At 40.8% G+C, this 27,494-nt stretch overlaps 1 protein-coding gene and 1 long non-coding RNA gene across 2 annotated transcripts in view; one reads left to right on the top strand and one right to left on the bottom strand.

The window, feature by feature from the left end:
* Nucleotides 1–27,443, bottom strand: LOC114903554 (aromatase-like). The gene is made up of 9 exons (XM_029236428.1): nt 27,299–27,443; nt 25,148–25,298; nt 19,091–19,245; nt 16,721–16,897; nt 13,666–13,780; nt 9,938–10,052; nt 9,342–9,504; nt 1,525–1,766; nt 1–305 (listed from the first exon to the last, which is right to left on the bottom strand). The coding sequence occupies exons 1-9, from the start codon at nt 27,441–27,443 to the stop codon at nt 57–59; spliced, it is 1,512 nt and encodes a 503-aa protein (XP_029092261.1). The 3' UTR covers nt 1–56.
* The window catches only part of LOC114903558, a 94,707-nt gene that overhangs the window by 380 nt on the left and 66,833 nt on the right, over nt 1–27,494 (top strand). The window contains exon 2 of the long non-coding RNA XR_003795746.1: nt 17,837–17,930. This is a non-coding gene — a long non-coding RNA (uncharacterized LOC114903558). The remainder of the gene's footprint in view (nt 1–17,836; nt 17,931–27,494) is intronic.

Genomic DNA, 27,494 nt, shown 5'->3' with positions numbered 1-27,494 from the left:
TTTCCATGTGAAATACTGTTGAGAAGTGCTCCAGGGCAGGGACTGACCAAACTTTTTTAGTGGTCGAGGCACTTGTCTGAATTTCTTGGGATGAAAATCATTCCTAGCAGGTCGCTGGTCTCATCTGGGTGCAAGGATAAGTCATTTTTCTTCTGCATCTTTTCAACACATTGACCTTGCAATGTCTGCACATGGAAGCGTCTCAGAAGTGTGACCAGGATGACCTTCATCATCACCATGGCAATGTATTTTCCCGCACAGGCCCGGGGCCCAAAGCCAAATGGCTGAAAGTACCTGTAAGGAACCTAGGAAAATGATCAGACAATTAGCCCGAGAAGTAAAGGCTAGAGTCATGCATATCTGTTTGATTCACCCTGAAAACACTGTGAGTCAGAATGCTCGGTTTCGGCGACTTGGCCATACTGCTCCTTCACGGAGAGGAATGACTGTAACTCAGATAAGCCTCTTTCTCCCTCCAGTTTGATTCACCCTTTGTGATACGGACACAACTTCAAACAATCCCCTGTTTTGCTTTTCATGTAGATACTCAACTAGCTCTGTGGGAAGACCATGGCTTTACTGCTGTTCTGCCAGTCATTGAGGCAAAGATTGTTTTTGTGCCAGGGCATATAACATGATGACAAGGACAAATTTAGGCAAAGGTGTGGATTCCCTGTATATTAGTACCAAGGATCTAAGTATATTTAGTTATACAAATATTTAATGGGACACCTCTGCCTGTCTTGTCCCCATTTGGACTCACATAGTGCCTGACACTTAATACACGCTCAGTAAGTTATTTTTGACCAATTGCCAACATGGCGTGGGTTGCTTATATAGAAATGGAATGAATTAGACAACTGGTTTAACTAAGATCATATTTCCATATGCAGATGGAAAAAGGGGACACAGAGGGAACTATCTGGATAATTCAGGTTAAAAAAATCATTGCCTAGAATTGACATAATGGAGGCAGAATCTCCAGCACACCTCAGTTACAGAAAAAGAAGCAGCTGAGGCTCTTGTAATTACAAAGTCTTATATAGAATGAGGCCTAGTGCTTGTGGGGCCATTTGAGAAACCAAAGGCCCACTGCAAAAACCAAATCTTTTCTTCTCACTTGATTTCCATCTGAAGCAGAAGTGGATTTCCTTGACTTAGATGATGCTACGGCTGAATCTACATGGTGACAAGGTGATGTTTAATTGGAAAAGTTAAGTTTAAATGGGTTGGTTAAAGAAAATTTGCCTCATTTTAAGCAAATTAAGGGCCTGAATTGTTCACCTTTTGACCTATTTTGTATCTTCATGAAGACATTTCTGAGAGCTGGAGAGCCAGCCTCCTTGCCTTGAGGACAGACATGGTAGCCATGTTCCAAGCTAGGAGAAATGTGTTTTCCTGGTGAGGTGTGAAGAGAATGAGTAAATAGAATGAAATATACATGGTGCAAACACAGAAACAGAGAGGACTTAAGAGTTGACATTTTTAAGAGTGGCACACACAGTTTTAAGGAAGGGCTCTTACATTCTTGGCAAAGTTTTCAAGAGTAAATTCATTGGGCTTGGGGAAAAACTCGAGTCTATGCATTCTTCCAATATTCAGGATAATGTTAGTCCCCTTTTTCACTGGGTAGCCATCGATGACATCATCCTCTAAGGCTTTGCGCATGACCAGGTCCACGACAGGCTGGTACCGCATGCTCTCATAAATAAAGTTTTCTACCACTTTTAGTTTTTGCATATCATCAATCCTTATGTCTCTTTCACCTGTGGGATCAGATAAAAAGGACAAAGTAGGTCATGTTAGTTTCAACGTGTGATGGGCATAAAACTCATAGTTTCAGATCAGTATATTTATAGGTCAGTTCGGTCTTGGTTGAAAAAATTTATATATATAATTGTAAAATATTTTATGTTTGGTCCACTGTGTCTTATGAAAATTCAGATTTGAAGTCAATTATCTTAACATCTGAGAGATTTCATACAAATGTCTGGATTTGTATAGAAATTAAAAAACAGGTTACATTGGACTCACATCCCCACATGACAATAGTTAGCTGAGGTTGGGTGGCTGATGAGCCCTTTAGAGGAACTTCCTCTCTGCAGCATCATGTAGACCTACCTAATCTGCTTCAAACATTTATTGCCACCTGTGTGGTTCTTGAGTTTTATCCCCTACTCTGAATTCTAGAAGACATTCATTCCTCCTCTAGTCAAGTGAGATGGTGAGATTAATGATGTTCACAGAAATTTTCTCTTGTGGTATCCAATGCAGTCATCTGTCAGAAAATATCACTGATAGCTACCCACCACCAGTCTCTCCCATCAGGAAACTTGCACAAGCCTCTTAGATAGCCGCATCCACCACAGGGCAGACAGCAGAAGCAAGAAGACCTACAATCCTGCAGCCTGTGGAACAAAAACCACATTCACGGAAAGATAGACAAGATGAAAAGGCAGAGGGCTATGTACCAGATGAAGGAACAAGGTAAAACCCCAGAAAAGCAACTAAATGAAGTGGAGATAGGCAACCTTCCAGAAAAAGAATTCAGAATAATGATAGTGAAGATGATCCAGGACCTTGGAAAAAAAATGGAGGCAAAGATCAAGAAGATGCAAGAAATGTTGAACAAAGATCTAGAAGAATTAAAGAACAAACAAACAGACATGAACAATACAATAACTGAAATGAAAAGTACACTAGAAGGAATCAATAGCAGAATAATTGAGGCAGAAGAACGGATAAGTGACCTGGAAGACAAAATGGTGGAATTCACTGCTGCGGAACAGAATAAAGAAAATGAATGAAAAGAAATGAAGACAGCCTAAGAGACCTCTGGGACAACATTAAACACAACAACATTTGCATTATAGAGGTCCCAGAAGGAGAAGAGAGAGAGAAAGGACCCGAGAAAATATTTGAAGAGGTTATAGTCGAAAACTTCCCTAACGTGGGAAAGGAAATAGCAACCCACGTCCAGGAAGTGCATAGAGTCCCATACAGGATAAACCCAAGGAGAAACACGCCAAGACACATAGTAATCAAATTGGCAAAAATTAAAGACAAAGAAAAATTATTGAAAGCAGCAAGGGAAAATTGACAAATAACATACAAGGGAACCCCCATAAGGTTAACAGCTGATTTCTCAGCAGAAACTTTACAAGCCAGAAGGGAGTGGCATGATATACTTAAAGTGATGAGAGGGAAGAACCTACAACCAACATTACTCGACCCACAAAGGATCTCATTCAGATTCGATGGAGAAATCAAAAGCTTCACAGACAAACAAAAGCTAAGAGAATTCAGCACCACCAAACCAGCTCTAGAAGAAATGCTAAAGGAACTTCTCTAAGTGGGAAACACAAGAGAAGAAAAGGACCTACAAAAACAAACCCAAAACAATTAAGAAAATAGTCATAGGAACATACATATCAATAATTACCTTAAACGTGAATGGATTAAATGCTCCACCCGAAACAAACAGGGTTGCTGAATGGATAGAAAAGCAAGCCGCATATATGTGCTGTCTAAAAAGTCCCATTTCAGACCTAGGGACACAGTCAGACTGAAAGTGAGGGGATGGAAAAAGATATTCCATGCAAATGGAAATGAAATAAAGCTGCAGGAGCAATACTCATATCAGATAAAATACACTTTAAAATAAAGAATGTTACAAGAGACAAGGAAGGACACTACATAATGATCTAGGAAACAATCCAAGAAGAAGGTATAACAATTATAAATATGTATGCACCCAACATAGGAGCACCTCAATACATAAGGCAACTGCTAACAGCTATAAAATAGGAAATCGACATTAACACAATAAGAGTGGGGGACTTTAACACCTCACTTACACCAATGGACAGATCATCCAGACAAAAAATTAATAAGGAAACACAAGTGTTAATTGACATAATAGACCAGATAGATTTAATTGATATTTATAGGACATTCCATCCAAAAACATCAGATTACACTTTCTCCTCAAGTGCACACAGAACATTCTCCAGGATAGGTCACATCTTGGGGCACAAATCAAGCCTCAGCAAATTTAAGAAAATTGAAATCATATCAGGCATCTTTTCTGACCACAACGCTATGTGATTAGAAATCAATTACAGGGAAAAAAAGGTAAAAAACAGAAACACGTGGAGGCTAAACAGTGCGTTATTAAATAACCAAGAGATCACTGAAGAAATCAAACAGGAAATCAAAAAATACCTAGAGACAAATGAAAATGAAAACAGGGCGATCCAAAACCTATGGGATGCAGCAAAGCAGTTTTAGAGGAAAGTTTATAGCAATATAAGCCTACGTCAAGAAACAAGAAAAATCTCAAGTAAACAATCTAACCTTACAGCTAAAGGAACTAGAGAAAGAAGAACAAACAAAACCCAAAGTTATCAGAAGGAAAGAAATCATAAATACCAAAGCAGAAATAAGTGAAATAGAAACAAAGAAAACAATAGCAAAGATGAATAAAACTAAAAACTGGTTCCTTGAGAGGATAAACAAAATTGATAAATCCTTAGCCAGACTCACCAAGAAAAAGAGGGAGAGGACTCAAACCAATAAAATTAGAAATGAAAAAGGAGAAGTTACAACAGACACCGCAGAGATACAAAGCATCCTAAGAGACTACTACAAGCAACTCTATGCCAATAAAATGGACAACCTGGAAGAAATGGGCAAATGCTTAGAAAGGTATAACCTTCCAAGACTGGACGAGGAAGCAATAGAAAATATGAACAGACCAATCACAAGTAATGAAATTGAAACTGTGATTAAAAATCTTCCAACAAACAAAAGTCCAGGACCAGATGCCTTCACAGATGAATTCTATCAAACATTTAGAGAAGAGCTAACACTCATCCTTCTCAAACTCCTCCAAAAAATTGCAGAGGAAGGAACACTCCCAAACCCATTCTATGAGGCCACCATCACCCTGATACCAGAACCAGACAAAGATGCTACAAAAAAATTATAGACCAATATCACTGATGAATATACATGCAAAAATCCTCAAGAAAATACTAGCAAACAGAATCCAACAGCACATTAAAAGGATCATACACCATAATCAAGTGGGATTTATCCCAGGGATGCAAGGATTCTTCAATATACGCAAATCAATCAAGGTGATACACCATATTAACAAAATGAAGAATAAAAACCATATGATCATCTCAATAGATGCAGAAAAAGCTTTGGACAAAATTCAACAGCATTTATGATAAAAACTCTCCAGAAAGTGGGCATAGAGGGCACCTACCTCAACATAATAAACACAATATATGACAAACCCACAGCAAACATCATTCTCAATGGTGAAAAACTGAAAGCATTTCTTCTAAGATAAGAAACAAGACAAGGATGTCCACTCTCACCACTATTATTCAACATAGTTTTGGAAGTCCTAGCCATTTCAATCAGAGAAGAAAAAGAAGTGAAAGGAATACAAATTGCAAAAGTAGAAGTAAAACTGTCACTGTTTGCAGATTATATGATACTATATATAGAGAATCCTAAAGATGCCAGCAGAGAACTACTAGAGTTAATCAATGAATTTGGTAAAGTTGGAGGATACAAAATTAGTGCGCAGAAATCTCTTGCATTCCTATACACTAATGTTGAAATATCTGAAAGAAAAATTAAGGAAACACTCCCTGTTACCATTGCAACAAAAGGAATAAAATACCTAGGAATAAACGTATCTAGGGAGACAAAAGACCTGTATGCAGATAACTATAAGACACGGATGAAAGAAATTAAATATGATACCGACAGATGGAGAGATATACCATGTTCTTGGATTTGAAGAATCAATGTTGTGAAAATGACTATACTACCAAAAGCAATCTACAGATTCAATGCAATCCCTCTCAAATTACCAATGGCATTTTTTACAGAACTAGAACAAAAAAATCTTAAAATTTGTATCGAGACACAAAAGACCCTGAATAGCCAAAGCAGTCTTGAAGGAAAAAAATGGAGCTGGAGGAATCAGACTCCCTGACTTCAGACTATACTACACAGCTATAGTAATCAAGACAATATGGTACTGGCACAGAAACTGAAATATAGATCAGTGGAAGAAGATAGAATGCCCAGAGATAAACCCACACACCTATGGTCAAGTAATCTATGACAAAGGAGGCTAGGATATACAATGGAGAAAAGACAGTCTCTTCAATAAGTGGTGCTGGGACAACTGGACAGTTACATGTAAATGAATTAAATTAGAACAATCCTTAACACCATACAAAAAAATAAACTGAAAATATATTAAAGACCTGAATGTGAGACCAGACATTATAAAACTCCTAGAGGAAAACATAGGAAGAACACTGTTTGACATAAATCACAGCAAGATCTTTTTTGATTCACCTCCTTGGGTAATGGAAATAAAAACAGAAATAAACAAATGGGACCTAATGAAACTTAAAAGCTTTTGCACAGCAAAGGAAGCCGTAAACAAGACAAAAAGGCAACCCTCAGAATGGGAGAAAATATTTGCAAATGAATCAACGGACAAAGAATTAATCTCCAAAATATATAAACAGTTGATGCAGCTCAATATTAAAAAAAACAGAGAACCGAATCCAAAAATGGGCAGAAGACCTAAACAGACATTTCTCCAAAGAAGACATACAGATAGCTAAGAAGCACATGAAAAGCTGCTCAACATCACTGATTATTAGACAAATGCAAATCAAAACTACAATGAGGTATCACCTCACACCAGTTAGAATGGGCATCAGCAGAGAATCTGCAAACATCAAATGCTGGAGAGAGTTTGGAGAAAATGGAACCCTCTTCCACTATTGGTGGGAATGTAAATTGATACAGCCACTATGGAGAAACAGTATGGAGGTTCCTTAAAAAACTATAAACAGAATTACCATATGACCCAGCAATCCCACTACTGGGCATATACCCAGAGAAAACCATAATTCAAACAGGCACATGCACCCCAATGTTCATTGCAGCACTCTTTACAATAGCCAGGTCATGGAAGCAACCTAAATGCCCATCAACAGACGAATGGATAAAGAAGATGTGGTACATATATACAATGGAATATATCTCAGCCATGAAAAGGAACGAAATTGGGTCATCTGTAGAGATGTGGATGGATCTAGAGACTGTCATACAGAGTGAAGTAAGTCAAAAAGAGAAAAACCAATGTCGTATATTAACACATATATTTGGAACCTAGAAAAATGCTACAGATGAACTGGTTTGTAGGGCAGAAATTGAGACACAGATGTAGAGAAGAAACGTATGGACACCAAGGGGGGAAAGCAGTGGGGGGTGGGGGCGGTGGTGTGATGGATTGGGAGATTGGGATTGACATGTATACACTGATGTGTATGAAATGGATGACTAATAAAAACCTTCTGTATAAAAAAGTAAAGAAAATTTTTAAAAAAAGAGAAGAATATCACTGTTAGTCTCTCCTCCTCATCTCATCAAGGACAACCTGGGTGGTAAAGTGGCAAGAATGCCCTCTCTCCACCACAACAAATGGGGTGCCTCATCAGCTCCAGGTGAGCTGGGGCTTGATGGACACCTCCATGTCTCAGCTTGGCTCGACACTGGTCAGAGAGGCTTGGATTACTCTCAGAACTGGCAAAACTTCAAAGCATCCTGAAATGGGCTCCTGTTTTTGCAGAATGAAAGTCAACCCAGGGTCCTGAGGCAGCTCTGTCTCCTGTACAGTTAGGTTATTCAGGAGTGGTCTCACTTGGTTAGAGAACTTTAACAACACAGTCCCTCACATACTGCTTTTCGAACACAGTAAGAGTCTAATGGGTGTATTTATCTGTGGTGGGGAGTTAGAGGGCAGATGATGGAGAAGGTAACAAAAGGCATACTTTTAGAAGTAATTACCAGTCCTGTGGGTCTAGGGGGAACAAGTATACATGTACTAGTGGTTGTCCCAGTTTTATCTTTCAAGAGGACTGTCGTGTCAGGGGGATATCAAGGGGCACAAGAACTTTTCACGTCTCAAGGAAATTGTATTAAAGGTTTATGATCTCAAGAGCAGTTTCCCCTGTGTTGCCTGTACCCCCATCATTCTGTGACTCTCTCTCACTCCACTGAGCTTGTTTCTTGAATTCTCTTTTTCTCACGAGACTGAGAGCCCAGGACTGCAGGGATGGCACTGGCTTGTTCACCGCGGTGCCCTTGCACCTGGCACAGAACCCATAACCTGAAAAGGGTGCTTGAGAAAACATTCCAGAATTTGAAACCCGGATGTCATTCTGGCTCCTTGCTATCTACCTTCCCAGGCAGTGGCCCTCCTATGGCAACGCGTCTGCAGAACCCTTTCACATATTTAATCCGTGTATGAAATTTCCCCTTGTCATCTGTTTCAAGCAGCACTCAAATGGTTTTAAAGATAAATAAGATAAAAAGTTTTAAAAATACATGGTGCCTTTTAACAACAAAATAGGTTGTTTCATAGAGACCTGTAAAGACAAGAAAGAAAAATCTGTATCATTACTGATACCTCTTCGCATATGTCTGAAATGTGTTCCTAAAGAGATTACTTATGTGAAGCACACTCCAAATAAGGCATTCTGTTTTCTCCAGAAAGCAATTCTGACTTCTTCTGAACGTGGCAGTGTCTCCAGGGAAGGGTGGGGATATCCGAAGCAGTGGCAGAGTGATGCTGAAGCAATGGCAGAGTAGGGAGGGGACAGAGAGGGGAAGAGCTGAGCAGGGACCTGGAGGCTCTCCTGCAGAGGAGGAGGAGAGGGTGGGGGAGGGAAACTGATCGCTCCCCTGCCTCTGCTATCATCACCCTTTCCTCCTCCCTCTGCCACCACCTGGAAGAACGGGCTGCTTGAAACCCAGAAACACTGCAGAAAATGATAGCCATTTCCCTGGGTGGACCCTCAAAAGCCTTTTGTCACTGATAAGGTAGCAAATCCTTGTGGATGATCCCATGTTTTTTTACACACAGACAAATAGAACCGCATATATGTGTTTATGTGCCCATCAAAAAAGACCTTGAAGAATACACATCAAAATATTAACAGTGATTCCCCCTGGGGAATGGGAAGGAGAGTGGAAGGGATCAGGAAATAATACTTTCTGCTTTATACATCTCTCTATTATTTGGATTTTTTTCCAGCCAGCGTGTATTTTTTTTTATATTAGAAAAACACAGAAACCTGTTTGGCATAATGAAAATACGACACATTGACTTGCTCTGTTGTTCTCTGGGTGGATTCTAATAAAGATTTTGACATAAGATTCTTAGGACCTAGAAGCTGATATTCAGAAGGAATTGTTTTCTAATCTCTATTATTTGCTTGATAAATTCTTACCAACAACAGTCTGGATTTCCTTCATTATTGCCTCTTCAACTAGGGGGTGCTTTGCAATGAGAAACAGCATGAAAAACACAGAGACAGACATGGTGTCCGGTGCTGCGATCAGCATTTCCAATACGCACTGGTTCACATTCTCTCTTGTCAGGTCACCACGCTTCTGAACAATTGAAAGCGGGGAGAAACATTGGCAACGTGAATGAACGGTTCAGAACAGGAGGGGAGGTGGCACTCAAGGATTAATAACCTCAACAAAATGAAATCATAGAAATTATGTGTCTCTGGGTCTGATGATGGACATTTGCACTAACAATCATCTCAAAGCTGAAGAACTGAACGAAATATCTATGTGTTTAGTGTCTTTGGATTCCCCAGTTTTCCTATTTTTATTGTACAGAAACACAGAAGTTTCAGTCTTAAAGTTCAATCTTACCTGACTGTCTAATAGGGGGCTATTGGATTGGGCATTATAGAAATACTGGAGCATATAGTCAAAGCAGAAACATGCAACAATTAACAGGAGAGAATTTTTAGACACTGATACAGTCATACACGTATGTTGTGTGGGAATTAGGGTCAGTTCAGGTCTGTACCTCAGCCAAAATCAACTCAGTGGTGAAATCCATTGAGTCTTCCAGTTTCTCTGCTACGGAAATCCTGTTTCTTTTTTTTTCTACCAGAATTTCCATTTCTTCTTTCAGCTCCTCACTGGAAAAAACAGTGTAAATATTATCTACTTGTACACAGATATGACATCTAGATAAATGGATTTGTTTGCCATGTTTAAAAATAAAATGATCTGCTTTAGTGGAAGCCATTAGTGCTCATGAATAACTGAATTTATACTTAATTCTTCACAAATATTCTTAAATTACATACACATTATATCATATTAAGGAACCAGAGTTAGCCCATGTATCTCGGCAGTGGTAGCAAAATCAAGGCTGTAACTGTAGTTAAGGGTTGAAAACTGGTACCAAATGGCTAAATCCAATTATGTTTTCTGCTATTTGATTGGGCCAGCACAGTGCTTAAGTTAAACATCAAAAACCAAAGCCAGTGAATGCCTTTAGTGGGAGCATGCACTCTCCAGTCTCCCACGGGCACCTCCATTTCCTGTGTTACATCCACCCAGCCCACTTTTATCTGCATAGTCTCGAAGACAATTGAGTTTGAGGTTCCTCTTCTACACAGGCAGGAAGTATTTTTCCTGATATTTATCTCATACCTTGCAGTTTCTGCCTCATAGTAACACTAAGTAAATATTTGTTGAACGAATGACTGTCTGCATCAATATACATATGCCTTTTGACAGTGTGCAGGAGGGAAAAACACCTTCGACAAAGGGTCAGGTTCTGGTCCAGGTTGTTGTCGTTCCACGTAACCTAGTTTAAGTCTGAGTCTTATGTCTCTTTTAAAGTGAAGGGATCAGGCTAGATGAACAATAAGGCCACCTTGAGATCTCAATTCTGTTATCTTTGACTTTGTCTTTAAGTGTATGCATTCACGTATAATTGTATTGTTCCCCAATCTCAGGGAACAGTATTCTGTATTATGTTAAATGTACAGTAAATCTTTCTTTCAAATTCTTGTTGACACAGTTGCCTACACGCTTAAATACTCTGTTGACCTAAATAGCCTCTATGTTTACTTCAGTTCAACAGGACAAGTAACAGAGGATTCTTTAAGATACCTCCTATCTTCAAAAGTTTTTTGGGGGGGCATCTCAAGGAAGATGTTTAAACATTCTGAGAGATATTCTTCAGGGTAGTATTTTCATTGTGTCATTCTAAATAAGGATGCCTACTATTGTTTATCTCTGTAAGTATGCTTTATAGGCGCGCGCACAAACACACACACACACTCACCATTCCAGACATACAGCAGGGATATATTCACGTTTATTCATTTACCTACCCATCCATTTGTTCAGCAAATATTTGTTGAGTATCTCCTACATTTATTCAATAGTAGGCTAGAATGCTCATAGCATTCCTACCTAAGCAGTGGCCCCCAAATGGCCTGGGATGTATTGAAATGCCCCTAGACTTTGAATTCCTAGAGAATTTCTTGATGGAGCTGCATCCACTTCTAAGCATCTCCTTCCTCCCTGGGCCAGAATCAGGGGCCTGTGAATATCCACTGGGATTCCTCCTATTCAGGTTAAAATTTGCTTCGGCTTAAATGTATGTATTTGAATTTGTATGTCATTAAAAACTAGGAGAATTGAGTTAAATGTCAGTTTACAGGAAATAAGTCTCTGACTTACAAATTATATTGCAAGAATTCCTCTGTTTGTACGAAAATAATGGTGGCTAGGTTCCTAGTCCAGGCCACAAACACTTATGTATTCTGAGACTGAAAAGCCTACATTTGACAAAACAAAAAGTAGAAAACAGTACTGTGCTAATATTGGGAATTCAAAGAGGGAAAAATATAAAATTGAATAAATAGGGATGGAAGTAGATGTCCCAGAAACCTTTACATAAATATATTTTTTAAAATATTGGTATGAAAGACAAATTCTATATGATCTCTCTTATATGTGGGATCTTAAAAAAACAGTAACAAAAGGAGAAATCCCAACCTCAGTTTTACAGGAAGAGATTGGTGATTGCCATGAGTGCTGGGGGTAGGTTGGGTGTGAAATGGGTGAAGGGGGTCAAAGGCACAAACTTCCTTCCAGTTATATGATCAATAAATCATGGGGATGTAATGTACAGCATGATGACTACAGTTAATATACAGTATTGCATATTTAAAAGTTGCTAAGAGAGTAGATCTTAAAAGTTCTCATCACAAGGAAAAAGTTTTGTAACTATGTATGGTAAAAGATGTTAACTAGATTAATTGTGATGATCATTTCTCAATATATTCAAATATTGAATCAGGCTGTACACCTGAAACTAACATAATGTTATTTGTCAGTTATGCCTCAAAAAAAGTATCAGCATTATTGCAAAGGAATGCAGGGGAAGGAGATTAAAAGATTTCTTTAGGTTTTTACTGCTCTAGATCAGAGGAGATAGTACATAGTGAACTAACCATTGGCAAATTTATATAGAGAGGGAATGTTGTTGAGATAATTTTAAAGAAACCAAAGAGAAACTGTTATACAGTCTCATGCAGTAAGTTTCTATGGGCCTGCTGACCATACTGAAGCTAATCTAATGACCAAGTTTAACTGCGGACCAATGAGACTCTTGAGACGACCACAAATTCTGACAGCAGTGAAGAGATGAACCATTTATCTTATCGATTCAAGTCACAATAAGCTCCGGTAGAAACAAAGAGAAATGTGTAAAGGACCAGGTGTCCAAGTCATCCACCTAATACTCATCATCTGCTTGAAGCAACATCAAGCTACTACCTGGAGACTAGGATTACTGAACTTCAACACGCAGACAGGAGGAAGGTAGCTCTTCAGACAACTTTGGGAAATTGTAGAGATGGAGAATTTAAGGTAGTCAGGGACATCTGGGAAAGATATGAACAGAGGGGTGGGGAAAACTAACATGTTTACTGCCTACTATGTGTCATGCTTTGTGCTGATTGCCCTTCACAGAGGATCTCATTAACCTGTATTGCCACCACGGAGGGGATGTTATATTTTGCTTTGAAGAACTTCCCAAGGACATTTGGTTACTAAGTGGTAGAGATAGGATACAAACCAGGTCTGTCTACCTTTAGATCCCCTGTGCTTTCCACTGGCGGTTAGAGGTGGCAAGTACAGTGGCTGGAAACTTACACTCTAAAAACCCACTGATTATCCAATAGGCCATTGGGCATTTGTCTAGTCTTCTGCTAGACTAGTGTGACACCAAAGCAAAGCCATTTAATGACAGTTTTAGGATCCCCCAAGATATAAGATGCATAACTGAACAAACAACACATCTTATAAAAGTTAATCATGAAAAAATTCTCTTGCAACTACTGTCAATTCTGACAAATTGAATTAAGTTAAATTCATTCAGAAGAAACACAACAATAAAATGATTTATTTTTCCAGACATGCAAAGAGAATTTTGACTAATGATAAGGATAGGTTCAGCCAACCCTTCTCTTCAACTCAAAATACACAGCAGTGTCCTAGTTACAGAGATGGAGCTCTCAGCCTCAAAACTGCCCTGGGCCAAAGTCTTCTTTCCTCTGTGGTCTGGCCACATGCTGCCGAATTGCTGTAAGAAGTGTTTCACCGGCAACTTAACAGCTCCCTTGCGGTCTGGAGAGGAGAAAGCTTGCCGAAGAGGCCAGCAATAACTAAGACACAACACAGATCAATCCAATCTCAGCAATAAATATTCCAAAATATGTTACTTACACAGACTTTTCATACTTTCTGCGTAGCCAAGAAATCTTAAAGAAGATGTCTGGTTTGAGAAGGAGAGCTTGCCATGCATCAAAATAACCCTGGATTTTAACCACGATGGCCCTTTCTGGAAAAACGGAAAAAGATCAGAACAGATGAGCAAAAATGTGAGCCCAAGAATGGTACACGCTCAGAGAAGATCCCCTGTAGACTCTCCTACCATCTGGGACTCTAAGCAGGTCAAGGTTCCACCTTCACTGGGTGTTTCAGCCAGGGGAATGCCACTAAACAAATCAACACTAATTTATTCTGCTTGGCATTTAAATTGGCCACGTTAACCAGAGATTTGCCAGTTTTCAAGTTTGTGCTAGAGACACAGCCTAGAATCTCACACGCTTCTCCATGGCTGAGCCTCCAACTCCCTTCTGTTTACCTGACTGTTTGAAATGAGAAGTAATTAATGCTGTTATGGCCTCAATTCTGGTGCCTGGAAAGGCAAAAAGCCTCCCCACTCTGTTTCAGTCCAGAGTGTAGAATTCATCTTGGAATCTTCAGTGCCTTGTTCTGAGTCTTGTGCACAGTCAGATCTTAACGGATGTTCTTGAATTAAATTGAATACTAGAAAAAAGAAAACCCCTGTTTTTTTCAAATTATACACAAGAGAAGGGAAGAGACATGAAGATGCAGAAACTGCAGTTCATAGAAATGGAGAAGCTTGCCCAACATCATACAGCCAGAGTGGCAGGAAGTCCCTAGGCTGGAGCTCGATTCTGCCTGACCTCAGGGCCATGTCCTTTCCTCTTCGGTGCACTGAGTCCCTCAGGCCAAATGAGAGTTTAACAAGAACCCGGTGAGCAGAGGGAAATACACTTAAGTCTGTATGGGTTATGAAGGTTCTTAGACCGCAATCTGCATCCATAAGTTAACAGAGAGCTGTACAATTCCCTTTACTTGATCCCTCCTAAGAATCAAGGCTAGTGGGGAACCAAAGAGCAGGGACTTCTAAAATAGGTACCTGTCATATCTTAGGAGAGATGTACGTGGAACAGGCAAACAGGACTTTCAGAGTCCCTGTGTGAAAGGGGATAAGGCAAGAGGCTGTGACTTTCAGAGTGAATGGGGCTCCCATCCTAATGTCAATCAGATGGGGTTCCTATGACTCTGGTAAGGAATCATTAAAGAGCCGGGGAGATGAGGCGAGGAGAGTGGAGCAGAGAAAGGGAGGGCTTATCGCTTGTCTGCTTGTCCAAATGTGGTCAATCAGGGAGCAGGTGTGATAGCTCAGCTGGTTTGGGCAAGTGTGAAACTCGTGCCTTGTTCTTGTGCCTGTGATGTTCTTCCTTCAGATCTGCACATGGCTCATCGTCACACTTCATTTGGGCTATTTTCAGACATCCTCTCCACAGAGGCCTTCCTGACCACCCTTTCTCTCCACAAGAGCTTCAGCCTCCCACTGACCTCCCCCTTCACTTTCTAGCCCTTTGCTCTGCTTTTTTTTTTGCGGCACGCAGGCCTCTCACTGCTGTGGCCTCTGCCATTGCGGAGCACAGGCTCCGGACGCGCAGGCTCAGCGGCCATGGCTCACGGGCCCAGCCATTCCGTGGCATGTGGGATCCTCCCGGACCGGGGCACAAACACGTGTCCCCTGCATCAGCAGGCAGACTCTCAACTACTGTGCCACCCGGGAAGCCCTGTTTTTTTAAGGCACTTATTATAGCCTAATATATTACTAGATAGTTAGTTGTTTACTGTCCATATACCCACTAGGATGTAAACTCTTTGAAGGCAAGGACTTCGTCTTGTCCAACTGGTCTATCCCCAGAACCTAAGTCTGGCATAAAATAGGCAATCAATAAATATTAGTTGAATGAATGTATGAATCAATGAGCATTGCTAGAAATCAAGTCAGGAGAAATTACATTAAGCTGACAGCAGCAGAATGGAATGAATCCACATGATTAATGTTTGGTCTTTTGTTGGCGGTAGAGTTGCATGTATGTGTTTAATATTTGTTTCTGTAATATAGTGAGGAAAGCAGTTTCTTGAGTGAGACATCTTGCAAGGATTGTTATAAATGCTAAGTGACAAAGTTTATGTGAAGCAACTTTTTATACTGCTTGGCACATAGTAGATACTAAATTTATGTTAGTTATCATCATCATTTCCAGCAGCCTCAGTACCCTTATCATCATATAGAATCAAAATTTTCATACTTAGTGGCTTTGAGGGAGAGGTGTGTATGTACATTTATGTGTGTGTGTAGATATATGGAATGTGTCTATATGTTTGTGTATATATATAACTATACATACATATATACACATATATATGTCTATATCATGCCCAAAAGAATGGTTGGTAATGGTTAAATACATAGGTTTGGTGGTAGGATATATTTATGACCAAATCAAATGATCACATCTGTTAAGTTTCAGCTGTGGGTAGAATCCTATTTTCTAGAGCAATGAAGAGAGATACAAAAGAAATAGAAGATGGCCCCTGCTGTGGATATTTATGACCTTATAAGTGAACAAGGCAGACATACCAGGAAAAATATTTGGGAATACTTAGAAGGGTTTAAAGAAGAGCAGTATGCAAAAGAACATATCTTTGCTTGAGTCCGTTATCCTTCTTCTCATGCCCTGTTTAATACAGGGCTGAATGTCAAGTCATAAGAATGAAAATTTCAGGGCTTCCCTGGTGGCGCAATGGCTGGGAGTCCGCCTGCCGGTGCAGGGGATGCGGGTTTGAGCCCTGGTCCGGGAGGATCCCACATGCCGCAGAGCGGCTGGGCCGGTGCGCCGCAGCTGCTGAGCCTGCGCTCTGGACTCCACGGGCCACAACTGCTGAAGGCCGCCTGCCACGGCTGCTGAGGCTTCTGTGCCTGGGGTCCGTGCTCTGCAGCAGGAGAGGCCACAGCAATGGGAAGCCCGTACACCACAATGAAGAGTGGCCCCTGCTTGCCACGGCTAGAGGAAGCCCGCGCACAGCAACAAAGACCCAACACAGCCAAAAAATAATAATAAGTAAATAAATATACTTTTTAAAGAAGTGAAAATTTCAGTACCGTTAAAGGGGATCCCCAGGAAGAGCTTGTTAGAGGTGTCCAGCATGATGCACCGCACGAGGGTCAACACATCCACATAGCCCGACTCGTTGCAGACCTCCTCCAGCCTGTCCAGATGCTTGGTGATGGAATCAGCACAGACGGTCACCGTGCGCACCAGGCCGGGGCCAGACAAAGCTGAAGGGTACATGTCAGAGTGAGCCGCCTCCAACTCCAGGGCACACAAACTATCAGGCAATTTTGGCTTTTTATGTTTGGAGCTTAACTGACGACAAATTTTTATTCAATAAATGGGTGGAAATTTTCATATTCTTTTCATTTTTCTATATTCTACTATTGTCTACTAGAAAGTATCACTTTTATGATTAAAAATGAATGAATGAATGACAAATCTTTTTAAAACAAATGATTCACAATTAAACTTTTATTCTACCTATGACAAATCATTTGTGAGATTGCAAATGAAACATTTCGTATTTGTGATCATAAATTACAAATCAGTAATTTTCTATATTATGTACATTTCTCTCTAAAGAAGGTTTGGATTTCACTTGGGTGATATTTTATGTTTTAATGAGTGGCAGAATATTGCTACAGAAGTATTCAAATTGGATCTTACTTTTTAGATCTAAGGTGCTTCCTGTTTAATTGTAGTTCATATGTGTAAAGTCCTAGTCTTATAAATTACCAAATGTACCCTTAATTTTGGTTTCTCTTCAAACTACATCCAGATTAATTGTACTCAATCAATGTCATAACAACAAAACAAAACTTTGTTGGTTGAACAGTCTTCTTCACAGGACTGGGAACACTGGGGACAGTGATAACCTATTAGCATTGTACTTCAAGTCCATAGTACAGGGTGGCCCTCGATATATATTTGTCAAAAGGAAGAATGAATGAATGAATAGATGAATGAATGAATGAAACCAGGTAGAGTGAACTGGCTCTGATCTCTCTCTTTCTTGGCTCCTGACCATCTGAGCACCTACTGGTCCTAATGGTAGGTGGTCTAACATGAGTTTAACTCTTAAAGTCCTCCTTTCTCTGTTTGTTCAAGGTTGCTCTAAGCTTTCTTTAGGAGTAATCTCTCTTTTTTACGTCTTTTTTATTCAGACTTGCTGTTAAAGTCAGAGCCCTCAAACAAAGCAAATCAGCTGTGCTGCAGAAGCCCCTGAAGACACACTTTGCAAATAAGAAAGGAAACCTGGTGAGTGGTCCTAGAGTCTAAGCATTTCCACCCATGTATAAAAAGGAAGTTTGGGTTGGCAGCATACGTTCTGACTTTAGGAGGGACCTGGAGGTATGAAAGGCCAGGATGCTGTTTCCTGGGTGACTGTCACAATCACAAGTGAGATAAATGATTCCTCAATGAATCAGTCCTTTGCATGGAAGGGTTGGCTTTGTTTATCATTCCCAGACTGATGTATGATTTGCCTCTACGTTCAAGAGCTTGAAACCACATTTCAAATGTATAAACCACATTTCGAATGTATAAAAGGAGTGGGGAGCCTTTAGAACCTGGAAAAGGCAAGGAAACACTTTCTCCCTAGAGGCTCCAGAAAGGAACACAGCCTTGCCAGTGCCTTGATTTTAGCCCCGTGAGACCCATGTCAGACTTTTGACCCATAAAACTGTAAGATAATGAATGGAAGCCAAAGGCTTCCATTCCAGCAGCATATATAGTAAAGGAGGAAACCACTAGATAAGGAGGTTTGTAATCCAGTCTCTGCTCCTCCATACCTGGCTATGTTGCCTGGAGGAAAAATCACAAGCTCTCTAGAAATGTACTCCTTAAGTATAAAACTCAGAGTCTGGATGAAATGACATATACAACTCTTCTCAGTTCTAAAATTCTGTAATTTATTTGCAAATTGCTATTTTAAGATATCTGGGATGTCAGCCAGTGATTCAGCAAACGTGTCGGTTATGCTAAATCAACTATATAGCTGACATACTAAATTCTTAACTGAAGTGATCTTAAGTATATAGGGTGCCAATTCTCCTTCACATTCATGAAATTGTTTGTGGGTCAACAAGAAGGACAGAGTTTGTGTTGGTGAATATGTAGGCTCTGGAATTGTATCCTGTGCTACCATTTGCTGTTGGTGGAAACTTGGGCAAGCTATTTAAACTCTTTATGCCTCAGTTTTCTCAGTTGTAAAATGGAAGTGATAAGGGTATTTAACACATGGGGTTGCTGTGGGATTAAAGTTATCAAGGGCTTAAACAGTGCCTACTACATAGTACATGTATAATGAATGTTAGCTCTTAACTGTTTCAAAACTGTGAAGCAGCAGAAGTTAAAAATGCTTTCAAGAAGGCATATTCATAGACAAAAGAGCAGAATGTAGCCAGACATCTGAATACCTTTCATAAAGTAAGTTCTAACAGCTTTCCAGAGGACTGGATTATTATTAAATATGACGCCTTTCTCATGCATGCCAATGCTCTGCAACCCAAGTTTGCTGCCGAATCGGGATGTGTAGTGACTGTGCTTCATTACGTGGAACACGCTTGAGGACCTGCAGAGAAAGCAAACCTTGGGGTTACTTGTTGAGGGTCAGGAGAACTCAGTGTGATGAGTTTGCCTACCAGGTGGCTCTCATACCAAATGCCTGTTGATCTAAATGCAATGCATAATTTCTAGTATTCAGATTAAATAAGCACTTGTGTTAGCACAAGAACTTCCTTCTCCAGTTGAAACATTTCTACTGCTAGCTCTCTGTTTGAGCATCACTAAAGATCAACACACACACACGCGCACACACACACACACACACACAGAGTTATTCGTTATTTCCCCTTATCTAACTCCAAGTCACTTAAATACTCCCCATTACTGTTGTCAGAGCTACAAGGCTGTAAGAAACTGAATCCTCCACACCACCATATTCCTGAGAGCCTCCAGCCTCCAAGCAGTCCCTCTCTAGACAGTGCTCCCCATGCAGAAGTGAGCCTCATAATCGGAAGTTGCTGGAATACCTGAAGTCTTATCTCTTTAGTTTGGAAGCAGCAGTTCTGCCTTGTACCACCCGTCCCCCAGAGGCCCTAATCAGGCCTGGCCCCTCCAGGGGAGTATCATTCTAGGACTGAATGACATCTCCTGGGCACCTCTGGCTCTGGGCTTGGCTGGCTGGGCTGGGCCTGGAAGGCTCTCTGTGGTGGTGACAGCAGCTGTCTTGGGGCTCTGCGTCCATCATGATTCATCAAGGTCTCCAGGGTCACAGAGTTCTCCCAGGACATAGGACATGCTGAGCCATTAGATAGCCCTTGCTGTGGCAACCCTGGGATCTTGCCAGGAACCCAGGCTTCCTTGAACTTCCTGGTTCCTTTTCCACTGCTCTGCCCTCTATTCCCACCCCCAGGCCTGGCTCTTAAGGCCTGAGCTGGGTCTTCAGAGCAACTAGGAAGGAGCAGGCAGTCCCTCCCCACCCATGTCCTCCTTCAGGTCTTGCTTCCTGCCCCAAATCCTACTCTAATTGGGGCACGATAAGGCAATGAGCATTATCACATGTTGTAAAATCCTAGCTGAAGACGTCATGGGGCCTCCATGTGTGAGGAGAATATTGTCTTCTTAGGACAGTGGTACAGAATTCTTCTGCAGAGGAGCTCACTTTGTTGAGAAGATGTTCTATTAAGATTGATTATAAATTAGGCTATGGCATTGGAAGTATAAATTGATCATTTAAATAATTTAACATTTGAGAGCATAAAGGATAAATGGATAGTTAGTCTCTTCAGGATAAAAGGTGGGGTGGCTCTATGTCTTCTATTGTATTTTCAATACGCAAATCCAGATACTTCAGTTTGTATTCCAGGGAATTAATTTGACTGATACATAGATAAAATTTTGTCCTGTATATGACATCATGCTATAGAAGGGACTGAAATTCTTATTAACTAATAGACTTCAGAATTCTAGCTATTCGTACCGTCCCCTAAATCACTCTATAATCATAGCAGCAAGTAATTTGTATACTCTTTACTCACAAACTCAGATCTACAAATTTTAAGTGATTAGTTGACAAACAGAATACTATTTTTCTGCTCTGACCTTTAGAGCTTTTGGGTATATCATAAAACACATTGGTCTGTCCATATGTTTTGAGGAATTACTGGTCAATTAAAAACTTCAACCCAAATGTTAGTTAATAAAGAGCGAACGATTAAGTCAGTTGTCCTTTAGGGGGCGCCAACATCTCAGTTATCCTGAGACAGAGGCTCTGACTTGGCAAAAAACAAAGCAGGGAAGACAGAAGTGATACACACAGCAAGCAAAGTGTCACCAAGGATGAGCAGTTTAAAATAAGGTCACTTATCAAAAGTAGGCTGGCTTTATCTAACTGGAGTAAATCAGGAAAGTGAAGAAGGGAAGGTTGGTGATGAACTAGGGATGCCAGCCCAGAGCTCCCCTGATATTCAGGAGAACACTAGAGATCTCCTTCCCACAATGTGGGCTGGCCTGTAACACCAGGTGAGGGAGATGTTACATTGACTGACTGACTGACTGACTGGCTGACTGGGAGAGTGAGGACTTCTTACCACTGAGGAGAGACCAAGTGAGTTCCCAGGCTCAGAAGGAACAGTGGGTAGTATAAGATGCCTGATCCCTGGGGGTCATTATTCTTCTTGAAATGTGACTGAGGTCAAAAGACATCTCCAACGATGGCAAACCTAACGTCTCTTCAAAATGAAAAGTAGCCAGGAAGTAAGTCCTTAGGTGGTAAAGAAAAAGCCACCCTCCCATTCTGAGTTTAAAGAACTCAGACACCTGTGGTCAGATTCAAGATTGATGAGTACTAGGAATACAAGGGAGACAATCAATGGAATATTTGGTACCAAAATTTTATAAACACTTGCCTTGTGTAGACCTGTTCTGTGCTTGTGACTTACACTCCATCAATCTTACCACATTTTCCCTGTCCTTTGCCCTCTAATATCCTTACCCAGGTTTGATACTGAGGTCACTGCAAGAGAAAAAGAATCTTTGTAACAGAGAGATCTGACTGTAACCACCCTAAGCTGACCAAATTTAGTATCTCTAATATGGGAACACCTTCCCTGGTCTCTTGATGTGATGCAATGTGAAGTGCCTAGGACTAACAGGAACGTATTATTACACAACAATTAACCTGAATCGAATAGAGCCTATAGACCTAGTGTTCAGTTTATAAGCAATACCGTGAATAGAAGAATATGTTCAATGACACCATAATGAGACAGTAAGAGAGATTTGGAATGTGGGACATCCTGTAAGGCAACTGATGTGGTCTTTTCAGAAGGTCAAGGTCATGGGGAAAAAGGGGGGAGGACTGCTCTTCTAACTTTCCTGTTCATTTGAACTTTTCTTACTAGAAAGTTGGAAAACTATTTTCTTGTCGATCATTAGAGTCTCTCCCTTCCATGCATCCTCAAGTCCCTTGACCCTCTGCTTACTTTGTCCTAATTGCCTGGTAAAACCTCAACCCTGGCTAAATCCAGCTCTCAGTTTAGCTTACTCTGTGCTTGCACCTGGCAGTTGAATGGGGCCAGGGAAAAAACCATACATGCACATGGACACACACACACACACACACACACACACACACACACACACACACTGGCAGGTCTCAGTTAAATTCAAGTGAGCCCTTAGTGCAGCTGGCAATTCTACTACATTTCCCAAGTCCAGTCACTCTCTCACTTTCCTGGATGACTGTTATATCCTGTCTCCTCTGTCCCCCAGTGTTGTACTTCTCACCTTTATTTCAACTACAGACTTCATTTCCTATTTTGTTGAGAAAACGGAAGCAACTGGAACCTCTGCAGGTCCAACCACCAGGATCAGTGCCCATATATTCAGCCTTCCCTCCTGTTACTGTGGATGAACTTGCGTGTCCCTTTTCAAGGCCACGTCCACTTGTTACCTGGACCCCCTTGTCATCTCACCTGGCACACTCCTTTTGTGTGCTGCATCAACACTTTCGTCTGTAACTCATCATTTCCATCAAAACACACATGTCATAATATCTTGTATCTTAACAAATAAAAGCTCCTTGGACCAAACATCCCTTTCAGCTCTGTTCCATTTCTCTGCCTCCTTTATGGCAAACTCCTGGAAAGAGTGTCTGTACCTGCTGCCTCCAATTCTTCTCTCCCCGTTCTCTACAGTGGTCAGACTTTTGCTCCCAGCACTCCATAGAAACTGCCCTTGTCAAGGTCACTCATGACCTCCCTTGTGCTAAATGCAATGCTCACATCTCTGTCCAGTCATGTGGCACTATCTGGAGAGTTGACAATTCCATCCTCCCTGACATGCATTCTCGCCTGGCTTTCAGACCTCCACACTCTCCTGGTTTTCCCTTCTCTATGTGGTTGTCTTTCTCAGCTTCCTTTGCTAGTTTCTGACTACAGTCGAAGGTCTGAATGGTTAGAACTTCCTTCTTAATATCCTATTCAGCAGTACTAGGCAAGTCAAGTCAAAATATCTGAAATGGAATCCTGATTTCTCCCCATCCCGAAGTTGCTCCACCCACCTCATCTTCTATATAGCCCATATCTACCTGATAATGGTGTGGACAACCATCCTGGGTTTCCCAGCTTAAAAATCCCACAACGTGGGAAATCCTCTGGTTCCAAGTAAACCAAGACAGTTGTTCACCCTACTGATAATACTATGTTTTAGCCTTTTATTGTTGGTATATTAATACTGCAACAATATATTCCTCTACAAGGGTAGGGATTTGGGAGTGATTTGTTCATGATACCTGTTGTACATAATAAGTTCTCAATAAATATTTATTTAATGAATGAATGGAGAGCCAATAATTTCTATGATAGTTTAGGGTCATCCAGTGCTTAGTATAGAGTAAATTCTACTAAATAAATGTACGTTTACAGAACAAAAGAATGAATTTCCTATAAATTCGGAAATGACTAAAACAGGTATACAAATTCTATAACCTTAATTGTTTGTTAATTGCTAACATATGGCCAAATATCATCCTAACTATCATGTTAAATGTCAGTTCCTCTTTATGGATGCTATTCACATTCTGTTTTTGATATTCATGGCAAACACTAACATATACACATGACATATAGTGTCATGCATAACTTCTTTAGAACCTCAATAATTTAGCGCATCTCTGCCTGGGGAATCATGCATACTTTATCTACAGGTGATCAGATGGATCTCTCCCCATAGCCCCCAGTTGCTCAGGCAGAATCGTGGCAGCACTGGTGCCTGACTCCCCACCCCATCGTGCTCCAAAGTTCTGCAGCCCCCCACTTCAGAACTAAGCTGCTTGGAAAAGTTGGCCCATAATCTCTACACAGGTGTGATAACTACAGACGTCAAAATTTTCAGAAGAGAAAGTACCTGGCATATTATTCAAAGAAAAAGAGCTTTCTGACATCCAGTGGGGTCTTTTTAAGAGGTATGGGTAGTTCTGGAAGGACCTGAAGAGCAGGCAAGGGAAGATGGGGACAAACATGTCCTATTACTGTGGGGAGCTCATCCCTTAAGAAAATTGAGCGGTTGGGAGGCAATTAAGGAGAACACAGAGACTCCAACCAGAGAAAAGCCTGTGAGGACAGGAAAGGGAAAGAACTGGGAAAGTTGGGGGAAGGGCAGAGTGAGTTTTGTCATGTTCTCAGCATGAATCAGCACCTGACCCTGTCAGGGTCGCTAAGGTCACTTTCCTAATTAAGACAGCAGTTGCCAGATGCTACCTGTACTGTAACGAGGATCCTATTTCAGCAACTGGTCAGGGTTCCTGGGAATTTATCTGGTGATCTAAGTACCTAGTGTCTAAGAGCAATTTCTGTCCTGGTCCTCTGGTCCTTTTTCATGTGCTTCATTCTTCCCTCCATGTCTAGTCTTGCACTCCCAGCACCTGAACTACACTTAAGGGTAAGAAAATTAGACAGAACCCCTCCAACCTGCTCTGGAGTCCAGAGCGCAGGCTCAGCAGCTGCGGCGCACTGGCCCAGCCGCTCTGCGGCATGTGGGATCCTCCCGGACCAGGGCTCAAACCCGCATCCCCTGCACCGGCAGGCGGGGATGTTTCCCCAGGGAAAGCCCCTCTACTCTGGAAGCTTCTTACCTTTTTTCCTCCTCAAGCTCTGTAGCACGTTGCAATCATTTGGGGGCCTCTAAACACTACGGATGCCCAGGTCCCTCCTTCCCAGGAGACTGTAAAAGTTGGGTTTGTGGCCTGGGCAGTGGGGTTTTGAACAGCTCCTTGGGTTACTTTAATATGCAGCCAGGGTGAGAAGCACTGTCCTAGATCCTGAGCTGCAGGCATCATCCTTCATTTAAAAAGTAGTAAAAACACATCTTTAGCAACAGACATCAAGATATCGAAATAAGTTTGTTTAGTTTTTAATATGAAAATTCCAGCCTTGATTTTTAAATATGTCCCCGATTATTAACAGACTTACTTGCTAATAATGAGGGTTTCCTCTCCATATATCCAGACTCTCACGAATTCACCATACGTCTTGTTGTAGTAATTGCAGGCACTGCCATTCCCCATCCAGAGGAACCTGCAGTAGGAAATGAGGGGTCCAATTCCCAGAAAGTAGCCAGGACCTAGGAAAGTCATCAGATCACAGTCAGTATTTCTGCAACACCAAAAAGAGCAATTGCTTTAAATTGACTGCTATTCTTGTTCTTTTGATCTGGATGTCCTTTTATATCTTCTGATGTATATAGGTGAATCACACACACAAAATGATTAAAACAACAACACAAGTTAACATGATGCTCTTCACAGCTCCATGAGTAAAAAGTAGTCCAGAGTCTACACCACTCCAGTTCCATTTGGTCTCAAGCATTTCAGTCTGAACGGACTGAAATAGGTGTCTATTCTTGCTGTGTTAAATGGTGTCAATGAGTTTCAAATACAAGTCAATCAGTCCCTCTCGTAACAGGCACGAAAACCAGGACAAGTGACAAGCTGACAGGTCTATCTGGCTGCCTAGTTTTGTCTGAAAACTTTGGGTTTGAAAGCACCAGTCAATGGAATGGGTGGGTTTGGATTAGTCTGTGGTTTGGGTGTCATCTTTTTAACTGTGAGAAACACGGTCTGCAAAGACAATAACCCAACAAAAAGCATGCATTTCTTTTTTATTTCCTTCAAAAAGGATTTGGTTTAAGAAGAGAATCTTAAGCTAAATCTCATTAGACGAAATAAAGCTAAGCATTGAGGAATGAGGCAGTGTGTCTGATCTGTGTCTAGACCAGAGTCTGAGTCCAGTGATGTGGTTTTAGTGAAGAGCCGTGGCCCTTACACCCTTGCTGACGTAGGCAATGACAGAATTGTGAGGAGTGTGAATCTGGTGAGCAGCCAGGGGAGTTGCTGTTGCTTGTATCAGAGAACAAACTTGGTAGCTTGATTTTAGTGGTGGTGGTGAAAAGTTCGTCAAAAGCTTGTTGGAATGGTTTTACGAGTTTTATTGTAAAGTTATACCATTTCTGTATCTTACTCCTTTAATTCCATTCTGTCAGTGAAATAGTCGTTCAGCCAAAACTCACACAACTATCTGAGACAGTACAGTGCTGATAATTTAGATAATCTAAGTTTTTGGGTGAATCATTTAAATTGGATGTTTAAACCCTAATCTGGCAAACAAGGTTTATTCCTTAACTTTGAAGTAGCTGGGTTAATGTGGAAAAGATTATCAGGGTATTCTTTTTGCCCTTAGTGGAAAGTCTTTGTTAATGTCTATATAACCAAAACAAGTTTGGGAGTCTTGGGGTCAAGGGGTCTTAATCTTAGGATTGTTCTAATAACATTATATGTACATGATTGACTTACAGAATTTTTTATGGGACTGGGGACACATGCCTGCCGTGAGGAATTTTCCAAGAAACTACAAAGCCGTCTGATATTTCTGGGAGTTCTGAGTTAATCTGATAGTGTAGAGTGGTGTTGTTTCTACTGGGATTATCTGGATAATTATATTATACTCTACTTTTGATTGATCCACAGAGCTTGTGGAAGATTTTTTTTAGATTTTCAAGGGAACTATAGTGATCCCCATTTTTCATCCACTGTCCAGGTCCCATCTACCCCTTGTGGTGGCACCAACATCACCACCATGCCCAAAAATAAAAAAAAATAAAGGATGGGATAAAGAGAAGGAATAGGTTCAAGAAAGGGAGAGGGCAGAGGACATGGATGAGGCAAAGTGGGAGGGAGACAGAAAGGAGTACAGAAAGCATTCCAGAGACATTTTCACCTTTAGACCAAAATTGGAATGAATTTAAATTAAAAAAATCCAAAACCTGGAATATTACCTTGTTCCACCCCATCTTAAATTTACTTTAAAGGATACTTTTGCCAAGTCTATTTTACCGAAACAAAATGCAGACTGGAAGGGATTATCTAAGATTTTTTTAATGCTTTCATTTAACATATGCAGATAATTGGTAGAAAAATGTTCACCTGAATTCATTTGCTAATATGCCTTGGGCTTCAGCCATCTCCTCAGTTTACTCTTTGCTGTTCTGCAAATTTCCTTTACCCTCATGGACAAAAAGCCCAAGGAAACACTCTCCTTAGATACAGAACTAAATGACTGTGTTACCTGGTATTGAGGATGTGTTTTTATAATTCCAAACCAAGAGAAGAAAGCCAGTGAGCAGCAGGATTGCAATGCTGGCAACAGGCGCAACTTCGGTCACCATGCTGGTGATGTTATAATGCACTGAGTTCAGCACTTCCAAAACCATCTTGTGTTGCTTGATCTCAGGGGAAGCAATTTAAAGTCCTGTGGAAATCAG

This window comes from Monodon monoceros, unplaced genomic scaffold (genome assembly GCF_005190385.1).
Source record: "Monodon monoceros isolate NGI ecotype Baffin Bay Population unplaced genomic scaffold, NGI_Narwhal_1 Super_Scaffold_21, whole genome shotgun sequence".
NCBI lineage: Eukaryota > Metazoa > Chordata > Mammalia > Artiodactyla > Monodontidae > Monodon > Monodon monoceros.
This window is presented reverse-complemented; position numbering and strand designations above follow the sequence as displayed.

Coding starts and splice junctions, on each gene's coding strand:
- LOC114903554 (XM_029236428.1), bottom strand. CDS start 27,443: ATGGTTTTGGAAGTGCTGAACTCAGTGCATTATAACATCACCAGCATG. Junction 16,898..19,090: donor TAGAACTTACTTTATGAAAG/GTATTCAGATGT, acceptor TGTACCCTTCAG/CTTTGTCTGGCCCCGGCCTG. Junction 9,505..9,937: donor CTGAGTTGATTTTGGCTGAG/GTACAGACCTGA, acceptor TCAATTGTTCAG/AAGCGTGGTGACCTGACAAG.